This window comes from Eucalyptus grandis, chromosome 1 (genome assembly GCF_016545825.1).
Source record: "Eucalyptus grandis isolate ANBG69807.140 chromosome 1, ASM1654582v1, whole genome shotgun sequence".
NCBI lineage: Eukaryota > Viridiplantae > Streptophyta > Magnoliopsida > Myrtales > Myrtaceae > Eucalyptus > Eucalyptus grandis.
Genome location: NC_052612.1, coordinates 29,997,000 through 30,008,941, shown reverse-complemented (window position 1 = coordinate 30,008,941; position 11,942 = coordinate 29,997,000). Strand labels below are relative to the sequence as shown.

The window sequence follows — 11,942 nt, the reverse complement described above, 5'->3', positions numbered from 1 at the left end:
CTAAACCCAATCTCTCTTTCCCCGCATCCAACGGCTGAGGATCGATCCCAGCCACCCCGCCTCATCTGAGCCGTCGGATTCAGCAGCGTTGCCCCATTTGCTTTATGAGCCTCTTTCCTCTTGTATGCATCAAAATAATTCGTGTTAAACGCTGAAGGTTGTCTATTCATCTCTCTCTCTCTCTTCCCCCCATCTGCAAATCTTCGTCTCTCTCCCTTAGATGAGTTCCGGTTATGGAATATGGTGATCATCTCTTCTAAATGGCAATGTTGCTCTTGGAGGGCTGGCTAGAGACCTAGCACCATCAATCTCTCTCTCTCAGAAGCCCTCATTCCGACAGACATTTTCCTTGGAGTACCAGTTGGGAGATCGGCCTCGGCTTCGTCAGATGTCGGTGCCGCAATGGGTGGAGCCATTGCTGAGCACCACATTCTTCACCACCTGCTCGACGCACGGGGACGCGGCGAGGAGCGAGTGCAACATGTACTGCTTGGACTGCAATGGCGGAGACGCGATCTGCTTTTATTGCCACTCGTCGCGCCACAAGGAGCACCAAGTCCTTCAGGTTCTGCCATTTTAGCGCCATTTCGAAACCTCCAAAGACCATACCTTCGTGCCGAATGACCTGCCACGCAGCTTGTTTTATGGCTTTGCAATTTTCTCTTTTCATTGGGTTTCTGTTGCTTGCATTATTCATTTTCTTCTGTACTTTTTTGTTGTGTGGGGGGATTATGCAGATAAGGAGATCTTCATATCATGACGTGGTGAGGGCTTCGGAGATTCAGAAGGTGCTGGACATAAGCGGAGTCCAGACATATGTGATCAACAGCGCGAGAGTCATTTTCTTGAACGAGAGGCCTCAGCCAAAATCTGGGAACAGAATTGCTCATGCGTGTGAGGTCTGCAGAAGGAGCCTCTTGGACTCTTTCAGGTTCTGTTCATTGGGTTGTAAGGTGAAATTAAATTAGCATTTCAATCCAATTGAATCCTTCAAATTAGCATCTCCCTCATATAGTTTCTCCTTTGATTTTTCTTGCTTTCCCCCCACAGTTGATGATGTTGTCAACATCCTTCACAAACTCCATCATATGGTGGTTATCTTATTCCATCATCATGACCCCCCACACTCACAATCCATCAACATCACCTAACCCACCACAACCATTCTTTATTTTTCATTACAATATCATCATCTCATGCAACACAAAGGAATCTGTTTTAACTTCTTCTTTTTTCCCTTTTTTCTAATCAATCAATCATAGATCCATGGCATCTCTTACATCAATAATTTATAATCAATTATCTGCCCTGATGCTTATTCTTTTTCCACTCATTTCTTTTTTTTATTGGGACACCTCAGATTGCAGGAATGAAGAGAAATGGGGATGATCCAAGAAGCTTTACCATGGAGGCCAATAATGATGAGAAGACAGTTGGGAAGATTAGAGAAGGCAGAAGCTCAAGGAGGGTCTTGAGGGAGAGAGAAGAATTGCACGAGAGCTCAAGAAGAGACAAGAACCCACCAAAGTCTCTTCCACTCATTCCTTCGAGTGCAAGGAGAAGAAAAGGCATCCCTCATAGAGCACCATTTGGGTCCTAATCAAAGTGTAGGCATTTTCAGCTCCAAAAGCCAAAACTCTATTGTCATATGAACCTAACTTGGCTCATATAAGCTAAAGAATAGAGAGAAAAGAGAGAGAGAGAGAGATTCCTCTGTTTTTTTTTTCTCTTTTGAAGGAGGTGATGGTCACCGTGTCCAAAGAGCAAAAGGGCATGTTATAAGTCCTGCCTTTTTGAGTTCTTTGGGGTCCCCAAATGACAACAAATTCCCCCTTGAATAATGCCACGATTTGCTGTGTGTTCGAAATTGCAAGTTGTAGACACCGTTAAGATATTGTGAGAAAGTCTCCTTTGTAAAGTCCATTTAGCATATAGATATGTATACAAAGAAAATATTTCATGTGGCCCCCTCGAACACATGGGCAGTTCACAAAAGAGAAGCTTAACCTACTTTATGTTTCTCTAAATGTGCATATTGTAATTTGGGAAAAATCAACTTTCGATGATTGTTCCCAAAGTTTTGATGGCTAAACGAACAGTGATTCCCTTAGATTACTATATTTTTCCCACTTGTTTCGTCCTCTTCTAAAGGAAAAAGAGGGAGTGTATCTCGTGAGTGTGAAGGAGAGGCACATGAATATGTTCCCACTTGTGACATCACTATGTTTGGCACATAAGGATTGAAAAGCAAGTAACTGGCAAATTATTCATTTGGAAGGACCTATCTTGAGAGAGAGAGAGAGAGAGAGAGAGAGAGAGACAGGAATTAGGGAGAATAATTTACTTCCTAGATCAACACCATTGGCAAATTTTGGACCGTTCCAATTTCTGGGATACTTAAGATTGTTTTGTTTGAAGGAAAATATTTCCAGATGATTACTTAATTGATTTATAGAAAATGTTTTTTATGAATTGAAAATAACAAGCTAAAATTGAGGAAAAACAATTTTATTTTCTAATAAAAAGGAAATCACTTTTTCTAAACTACCAGTTAAATGAAAAACTGAACATTTTTCTTAAAAATTACTTTTTGTGAATTTTTTATTTTTTATTTTTTATGTATTATAACATTTTTAACGAAACAAACATACCTTTAATAATATTTTGATTTCGGTTAGCTAATCGTTTATTGAATCTTTTCCCTCCTTCGCATATAATGTTTATAACCGAGAGAGGCATCCTTTATGAGTGTACCCCCACCTGCCAAACGATTTGGTACCGTCGAAATTGATGGATTGGATGTTAATCGTCCTTTCCTCCTAGCTAGGAATTGACAGAAGAAGTAGGCGATTCGTCTAGCTATCTATATCTAATCAAAAAACACCAAATAGCATCTTTTTTTTTTCTATGGGAAATTGCATTATACATGACCAGTGGAAGCTTTTAATTAAGTTGCTAAGTACTTGCGCATCCAAAGACGATGAATGGATATGATTTAGAGAAAAAGATAGAGGTTCGCATTTGAGCCGAGTTGGCTCAACCTCAATTGAGTCAATATGGATGGACCCGCCAGCAGTGGTCTCTTGATCATTTAGTAAGACCAATTCTTTTAATCCAGATTGATTGGACACCCAGGTTCCTAAGTAGTTTTTAGAAAAAAAGTAAATCCACCTAGGTGTACGTATGAAGGTAACTAACTACTTGCAAGAAATCATAGATCTAAGATTATGGGGTTTGGCTATGTTGGGGCAAGCTTTCATAATGTCATTTCGGTATCATTTTTTTGGATATAGTCCCTTAAATTATCAAGTGATTTCCTAAAATATGAAATTACTTTTTATTATTTCCAAAAAGTAATCGCACAAATTATTCGCATCACTTTACATCCTAGCATGACTATGCATCGCGTGTGTTTGGGTGAATTCAAAATAATAAAGGATATATACATGATGGTGTAGCATATATTACATAATGGCAAATATTGACAAGACCTTAGTTTGATGTATATGCACATGTGATTTGCCATACAACGATTAATACAGAGTCATGTTATTTTTGGGCATATAGAGTGGGTAGTTCCTACGACGACTCATCGACCAAATATTTTTTTGTTGACTTATTTTCTTGGGCGAATTAAATGCCAAAGAATGAAGAAAATGTTTTTTGGGAAAATATTTTTCACCAATTAAACGAAGCCTAGGGAAGCGGGAGAGAGAGTATATGACTACTTCTATTGGACATGAGCTGGGTCAAATGTCGAGCAAAGTACAAGAATATGAACAGCAATTACTATCGAACCTCGAAGGAATCTATGGTGGACGAAGAAGAAAAAGATTCCCTGATAGCTATAGCCCCTCCATTCGAGGTGATGATTGAAGAATTGAAGGAGGAGAGATTTGCATACTAGTGAAATCCCACGTGGTGTATAGCACGCAAAACCACCCAATCAGCTCATGCTATAATCCAAGTGTAATCCACGTCTTGTTCCAAACATCTCCTAATATTTCAGCATTATAATGGCGGTAGGTACCTCGAAACCCAAATAAACAAGTCATATAGCTGAAATAATTTTTATTTTGAGGTAGATACGACTTATCATTTGATTCGGGAAACGTTTTTATTACGAATATTTATCGAGGGAATCCAAACGAATTATTTATGTTAAAGTTCTGATCTCCCCATTTAGGAACTCAACTTTAGTTAGAGTCGTGCTCGAATTCAAACAAAACTTTGTCGAGTTCGAGTCCAGATATGACTAATCTAGTCACAGGCTAAACCCCCACCATTCCTAGACAGTATCATGTGTACTAACTATACCATGTGGTATTGACTTATTAAAAAGTAAGTTAATAAAAGATGAGAGATTCGTTAGAACTTAGAGACACAATCGCTCGTCAATCATAATTGACTCATTACATCATCTCAACAATACAACTTATGAGAGTAGTTCTTGAAACTAACATAAAGGAGGGGAATTTGCCTAATGGCCCCCCTCAAGTTGTTTTTAATAGGTCCGATATAACTATAAATATGTTAATCTTTATCCTATCCGATGTTTGGGGTAATATATAATTTAGATTAAAAAAAATTCCATCTAAAAGGTACGATACACCTTGATAGGATTTCTGCTATCTGGTAAAACTTTTTTTCAGAAAAAAATGGAAGAAAAGTTAGCCAAACCATCGAAGACACGGGAAAAGATTCAAGGAGAGAGAACAACAGTGAGGTGGTGGCCCTGAACGGCGACCACTAGTGGTGGTTGTAATCTCAAGCAATATAACAGTGATGAAGATCACAATAGTTCACTTTTGCACAACGGAGAACCTAAGCATGAGCTCTACCGTCGCTCGACATTGTAGTGCTACCGAACCATCATTGCGGGGCTAGAACAAGCTGACACACCTTTATCACCCATTTCCATCCCATTCCAATCATTCTCTCTGGCTCACGCTCCTTCTTTATCTAGACTCACCAAATTGCAGTCCGACTCTCTAGACCTTGGATCTAAGGCTCGGGAACTTGTATCAGAGGTTGCCGAGGTCGCCCGAGGCTCATCCTCAACCTCGGCACTCAGTCGCAGCCTTGATGGTCGTAGTCAACACTCGAGTTTGTGTAAATTCTCACCTAGGTCTTTGTGGACAGAGGAGCCATAAAACAAGGACGACAACGTCGACAAGCACCCGCCGAGGGCAACGGCTGAGTTTGAGCAATGGCGCACATGCTAGGGGAAGGGTGGCAGCTTGATTGGAACAAGGCAGAGGCATTTGGGAGAGAGAAGTATGTGCGACGAGCATGGCTAACATGGCCACCACTTCACCTGTTCCCTCTCTCTGTTGCTAGTCGCGCTATTAGTGTCGTGGTGGTCGCCAAAACACAATCGTTTTCCCCCTTTCTTTGACGATGCTTAGTCGACTTTTATCCATGTATACCAAGCATCCATTTGGAATAAGTTTATGTTCGTGTTATATCTAGACATTTACCAAATTAGGCTATTACAAATCTCATTCTATCTTATCCTATTCAACTTTATCCTCTCTAGTAAAAAAATTGAAACGTCCAAATGCAATCTCAATTAGCTCTTCTCTTAGGATATTACAAATTTCATTCTATTCTTATCCTATTTAATGTTATCCTCTCTAGTAAAAAAATCTAAATGACCAAATGCAATCTCAATTGGAAAATGAAGGTTTCACTTTTCATGAACTTAGTTAATATATATATATATATATATTTTTATATATATATATATATATATATATATATATATATATATTTTCACAGTTCATTAGTCTCGATTCTCGTCTTTAAGTTGGTCCATAAGCCAATCCCAAGACGATGAAAATGAACCAAATGAAGATGAGACAGCTAAGGACAGCACGTGTTTGACTTAGAAAATGTGAACTTCCACCAATTACGGGCATTCTCGCATAACAACGACGTTGAACATGATTCTTATCTGTCCCGTTTAGACATCCCCCTAGTGAATTCACTTTAAGAAACGCAGGGAATCGGAACCTTTTCGATTAGATTAAAATCCTCACTTACACACTCAAAGAGTCAAATTGTCGAAGCTCCGACCACATGGTAGCGATGTCGCGATGCATAACTCGTTGTTTTGTAGTATTCGTTCACACAAGCCTATATGACAAAAAGCTCTGTGTATTTGGGAGGACATCTTGGGAAGCAAAATCCATCCAAGTGTGTACATGTCGTTCATTTCAACTAACTTATATCAATATTGGAATAAGTACGCTGAAAGTTTTAAAATTTACAATGAAAATACAATTAAGTCATAAAACTATTAAAAAGTGCAATTAAATGGGAAAAGTGTTAAAAAAAGTCATAAACCTTTTATATTTGTGTCAATTTAGTCCTAAATTTTTTACTGAGTGTCAATTAAGTTCTTCCAGGCTAATTGTGGTCGGATTTTGCTGACTAGGCGTTGATTGGCTAATGTGACATGATCGGGTTGACGTGGATAATTTTTAATAATATTTTTATATATTTAAATTTTTTTCTTTTTTCCTTCTCTTCCTCCTTCCTTTAAGGCGACGCTTGGCAAGGTCGAGCCTCGACCCTCACCAGCTGGCACAAGGCCAGCTCAAGGCCGCCCTCATTGCCCTCGCTAGTGGTTGACGAGGCTCACCAAAGTGGCCGGCAAAGTCGACCTCGACCTCATTGACCATCACCTCTAGTAGGTCGCCGAGGTCTGACGATTGGCTGGAGGGCGGAGGAGAAGGGAAAAAGAAAGAAAGAAAATATTAAAATATTATTAAAAATTTGCCTAAAATCAAGACTGGCCATACCATATTAGTTGGTCGCGCCTAGTTAACAAAATACAAATCCAAATTAGTCGGAAAGAACTGAATTAGTACAAAATAAAAATGTTTATGACTAAATTAACACAAAAATGTTTATGACTAAATTGGCACAAAAGCAAAATGTTTAGAACTTTTTTTTTAACCTTTTCCAGCAATTAAATCCTACAACTTATTGTCTTAAAATTTTCTACTTGGAAATATATTAATGAGGGTAGAATAGTTATTTTATGTCGAGAGAGTTTGCTCTTATATATATATATATATATTGTAATTCCTTTGTTTAGAATAATAAGAAATTATTTTTTTCCTTAAATATGGTATCGGAACCAATGGAAAAAACCTAATCCCATGAGGTCATCGAAGCAACCGCCATCGCCTCTACTGTTGACAGAACCTTAGGTTGCGTTTGTTTTCGTTTTTTTTCTGTTTTTAAACAACTTTTGTTTTTTTTGTTCCTAACAAAAAAAAGGAACAGAATGCGCGTTTCTGTTCCTTTTTTTTTTTTTTGTTCCAAGAAATAAATGTGAACAGAAATAAGAAACAAAAAAAAATATGTTTCTTATTTCTGAAACACATTTTGAAGGAAGGGCCGGAAAGAACAAAAACGAAACACTTCCGTTCGTCCCCTGCGCAGCGACGCTCCCCCTTCCGTTCGTCCCCTGCGCAGCGACTCTCTCCCTTTTCCGGCGTCTCTCACAGGTGCACCACCGTCGAGCGATCCGGCGCCTCCCACTTGGCTGACTCTCCGGCGCCGACAGCTGCTGCTCCTTCACCGGCTGAAGCTTCTGATTCGAGGTAGGTTTCTGCGCTCACCAGCTGCTGCTCCTCCTTCACCGTGTTTCTAGGGCTTCGGCGAGAGCCACCCCTCGCAGATCTGGGCGACAGCTGCTCGGGGCTCGACCGCGACAGCTCGCTCGAGCCAGCGCTTGCCCAGATCTGCGAGATGCTCGCTCGAGCGAGCCCTTGCGCTCGAGCCCCGAGTGATCGTTGCTCGCCCAGATCTGTGGCAGCGTCTGCTCGCTTGAGTGAGCGTGGCTGCTTTGCTCGCTTGAGCGAGCGTCGCTGATTTTTGTGTAGGTTTGCATTTCGTCGTCTTGATTTTTGTGCGAGGTTCTGCAATGTGATTGTGGCTGGTCCGCCTTAAGCTCGATGTTTGGTTTTGAATTTTATGGTCAGTTCCTTGATTGTAGACGGTGTGCGGTCGAATGGGAGTGGAAGAACTTTCGGGGAGGAGCTTCCTCGGCTTGCGAAAGAGGTTCAGCGCATCACGAACATTCGCAGATATGTCGGTGAGCTTTGATCCCTTCTTCGAGCCGTTGTGTTCAGTTGTTCATTATCTAGCGGCGGGATGCAGTTTCTGTTTATCTCGGAGTCATGACTTTGTTGCCAATCCGCCTTTCGAGTGATCGTGAATTACTGTTATTAAGTTCTCTGAGACTCATTCAATTCTCAATTCTGTGACTGATTGGCATCGATGAGATTAGACTCGAGATTTTTTTTATGGGTTGTAGAACTTCTTAAGGTTTAGTCATCTCTAATCGTTACTTTACTAGGAAATGGTGTATATCTGCTCTCTATGAAAAGCCATGACTAATTTATGGTGATAAATATTCAAGGGACTGCATTACAGCTTGAAGTGCTGGTTGGAGATCTGGAAGATTCAATTATCTTCATACATCAGCAAGCGAGAAATGTCTTGTCCAAAAAAATTTCTGCTTCATCTGTTCTTATGGTAATGACCGCAGTCTTTGCCCTTCCTTTTTATGGTAATTCTTTAGATGTTAATTTTCCTGCAGGTTATGAACCCGATGTGATTCCTCCTTTTCAATTCAGGAAACCGGACAGAGTAGAGAGAAGTTACTTCGAGCGATAAAAACCATGAATGATATCGAGGACCTAGTTGTGAAATTACGGAAATGGGTTAGAGGTGCGGATTCATCTGCTCGCTCGAGCGAGCGTCGCTGCTCTGCTTGCTCGAGCGAGCGTCGCGAGCAGAGCAGCAACGCTCTCCTCGCTCGAGCTCTGATTCTGATAACTCACACCATCGCCCCATCCCCGATCGAAGCCCTAAGGCAGGAGATCGCCATTCTCCACGAGGTGTCCAATCTGATTCAGTTAATCAAAAGAAACTAGGAACTCGCATTGCGGATCTGGAATCTCAGCTTGGCCAAGCTCAAGAAGAGCTGAAGAATCTGAAAGAGCAATTGGTCTCAGCTGAGGCTGCAAAGAAAGTAGCTCAAGAAAAGCTTGAGAAGAAAACCAAGACAAAGTTTGTACCAGACTCGGTTGATGTCCCTAAGAAGCATCATGCAAAAGAAGTTCAAGAATCAAACAACCCAAAGAGCAACCCTTTAAATGATGTTCCTGATGAGAACCGGCAGGAGACTGATGTATTTGAAGTACCAGTCGAGAAGGTTGCTTTGGAGACTCAAATAGAGGTTAGCCAACTGAACAATGAGATAGAGAAGGAAACAAAAGCAATTGACTTACCAGCAGAGCCACCTGTATTTGTGTAGCCACCCCCGCACTTGCTTCAGTTGGCTGAGAAGAAGGATGAGATAAATTTGCTTAAAGGTAAGTTACTTGAAAAGGAGAAGGAACTTGAAGTAGCTGGCCAGCAAACTGAAAACCTGAGAAAGCAACTAGTCGGGGCAACAATGACGATATCTTCTGCTCGGAGCAAAGAAGAAGAAATGGCCTCAAAGCTGAGTCAGCTAGAAGAGGAACTTAAAGCGAGCAAAGAAAACAACATCCAATTGAAGGAGAAATTAGAAGCTGTGGAAGGAGGTAAAGAAGAACTAGAAGCGGAGATGAAGAAGCTGAGGGTGCAGACCGAGCAGTGGAGGAAAGCAGCAGCTGCTGTTCTTGCTGGTGGTGTTGAAATGAATGGGAGAATTCCTGGAAGATGCGGTTCCATGGATAAGCATTTCGGAGGAGTTTTTGAGGTGCCTCATCCAGGTTATGCTGATTTTGTGGGTTCACCAGGAAATATTGATGATCTAGACGATGGCTTTGGAGGTGGGAAGCGAAAGAACTCTGGGATCAGAATGTTCGAAGATTAGTGGAAGAGGAAGGGCCAGAAGTAATCCATCATCTCTGTGCTCCATTACCCTATATGGTTTTGGTGTCATTAAGGGTTGAAAACGAGGAAAATTGGCGCCTGTTATTAGTCTTTTGGGTTTCGAAGTGCTAGTGCTTTTTGTTCTCTTTTGCTAGGATGAGTGGCACACTATATGCATGAATATGTCTAGTGGCAAAACTAAATCTAAACCACTATGGCACTGCTCAATTTGTTTGAGAGTTCTGATATCCGTCTTGATCGTTTGTTTTGTTTCTAAGGTGCAACTTTAATCCACAGGCAGATATTGCTATCTGCAAGTTTAGATTCCTGCTGACTTGAGAAAATAAATTGAGACTATACAGAGTGTGGGAAAGAACGTATTCGAGAAAGTTGAACATCAAGACTTTGATATCTTGGCTATCGACATGAGCAGCTGGTTGTAGATGAAAATTGCATATTCCATGTTTTAATATTCTTCAATCCTCAGTGCACAAGCTCGTGTTCGCAGAATCCCCATCTAAGTATACTCTTGATGGAATGCTATTCTAACGATCCATCGGTTTGATTCCAAGAAACCAATCTCGCGTTATGAATAAGTGTGATTCCCACTGAAGAAGGCGGCAAATATCACTACCATACATATAGTTCTTCAATGGGAATCACCCAGAGAAATGGGGGACGATTACTTGGGACAAGTATGAATTGTCGATGGGCAATTGTTTTCTTTCAAGTATGCACATATGATCATGTTCAGAAGTTTGTCTTCACTCATCATGAACACAATTAAATTAATGAGCATTTCATAAGAATGAGAATTCAATATCAAATTTACACTTTATTTAAAATAAAAAAAAAGAGAGCATTTTTTGAAAAATTTAGAACATAAATTTTATATAGTTACTAAACGTGTTTCTATTCTTTTTCTATTCTAGGAATAGAAATTGAGTGTAGTTATCAAACGTGTTTCTGTTCTTTTTTTATTTCAAGAACAGAATTTTTTTACACTTACCAAACTCGTTCTTTTGTTCAAAAACTGTTCCTCGAACAGAAAATAATTTTTTTATTTCTGTTCCCAAGAACAATTTTTGAACAGAAATGTTACCAAACGCGTCCTTAGTCTACAATTCTCATGACCACTCACTTCTGTCGACTCCTCCATCTTGTTTGAGGCTTTTGACTACTCTTTGATACCAATTTGATGATTTTATGAATTTTCGACAAATTATTGTGATTAGTGGTGATTCAATTGAACGTTCATTTGTGGTGATTATATTATGGCCGATTATGTTATTGGAGTTAATTGCTTGGCTATTGAGATGTTGTTCTTGGGTTTGATTGTATCCTTGGTTGACTGATGGCTATTACTGGATCCTCTATTGGTTTGACACATTTTTAGTTGACCTCTGTTAAGTTGGATGGAACTAATTATCTAGCTTGGTCTAAAGCTATCAAAGTTTATCCTATTGCCATAAAAAAAAAAAACATGATTATCTTATGTCCTTGGTCCCCTTAAGTTAGAGAAAGATAGATTATTGGATTGCTGGAGATACGATAATCCGTACTCTTTTGTGGAATAGCATGGATCCTAAGATTAGTCTTTATTCAATGCATTTCTACTAAGGAAGTTTGGAAAAGTGTGCCTTATTTTATTCTAGACATAATAATATAACACGAGTATGTGACACGTAGGAGGCACTATTTAATTTTCAGCGTGGAGATTAGTTTTTGTTTGAGTATTATGCTTGTTTCATGACACATTGACACTTTGTTGACAATTGGATACTAGCCTTCTAGTTTTGGACGATTCGACTATTATTGTCATATGCCAAGAAGATCATCGAGTGATAATGTTTCTCAAGCCATTAGGGCCTGAATATTCCTCCCTTCACCAATATTTCATAATTACTTTCTGTTTCATCAATCTTAAAAACAACCGACAGTGCCACATTCCAAGGTGAGAAGAACCGCTCATTAGGAAATCACCAGCTTCACTAAACATTCTCAAAATGAGTTGGAATGGGATTCCATTAACATGCCTCTTTCCAAGGTGAAGAAAACAA

At 39.9% G+C, this 11,942-nt stretch overlaps 2 protein-coding genes across 6 annotated transcripts; both read left to right on the top strand.

Annotated features, from left to right (window-relative positions):
• LOC104438813 lies at positions 1 to 1,995 on the top strand. Of its 2 annotated transcripts, none has more exons than XM_039306451.1 (3): positions 1 to 565; positions 738 to 931; positions 1,361 to 1,495. In XM_039306451.1, the coding sequence occupies exons 1-3, from the start codon at positions 389 to 391 to the stop codon at positions 1,371 to 1,373; spliced, it is 384 nt and encodes a 127-aa protein (XP_039162385.1). In that variant the 5' UTR covers positions 1 to 388; the 3' UTR covers positions 1,374 to 1,495. The 2 variants fall into 2 exon arrangements, with proteins under 2 accessions (XP_039162385.1, XP_010050290.1); XM_010051988.3 differs by having other exon boundaries at positions 25 to 565; positions 738 to 953; positions 1,361 to 1,995.
• Positions 1,996 to 7,396: 5,401 nt separating this feature from the next.
• On the top strand, positions 7,397 to 10,302 carry LOC104456100 (interactor of constitutive active ROPs 4-like). Of its 4 annotated transcripts, XR_005546083.1 has the most exons (4): positions 7,397 to 7,616; positions 8,012 to 8,110; positions 8,438 to 8,553; positions 8,618 to 10,302. XR_005546083.1 is itself a non-coding variant. In XM_018874817.2 (3 exons), exon 3 carries the CDS (start codon positions 9,479 to 9,481, stop codon positions 9,881 to 9,883), a length of 405 nt encoding a protein of 134 aa, XP_018730362.1. In that variant the 5' UTR covers positions 7,414 to 7,616; positions 8,012 to 8,110; positions 8,618 to 9,478; the 3' UTR covers positions 9,884 to 10,302. The 4 variants fall into 4 exon arrangements, 2 of the variants coding, with proteins under 2 accessions (XP_018730362.1, XP_039157158.1); XM_018874817.2 differs by lacking the exon at positions 8,438 to 8,553 and having other exon boundaries at positions 7,414 to 7,616; XM_039301224.1 differs by lacking the exon at positions 8,438 to 8,553 and having other exon boundaries at positions 7,414 to 7,616; positions 7,998 to 8,110.
• The last annotated feature ends 1,640 nt before the right edge of the window (positions 10,303 to 11,942 follow it).

Coding starts and splice junctions, on each gene's coding strand:
- LOC104456100 (XM_018874817.2), top strand. CDS start 9,479: ATGACGATATCTTCTGCTCGGAGCAAAGAAGAAGAAATGGCCTCAAAG.
- LOC104438813 (XM_010051988.3), top strand. CDS start 389: ATGTCGGTGCCGCAATGGGTGGAGCCATTGCTGAGCACCACATTCTTC. Junction 566..737: donor AGGAGCACCAAGTCCTTCAG/GTTCTGCCATTT, acceptor GGGATTATGCAG/ATAAGGAGATCTTCATATCA. Junction 954..1,360: donor TCTGTTCATTGGGTTGTAAG/GTGAAATTAAAT, acceptor GGGACACCTCAG/ATTGCAGGAATGAAGAGAAA.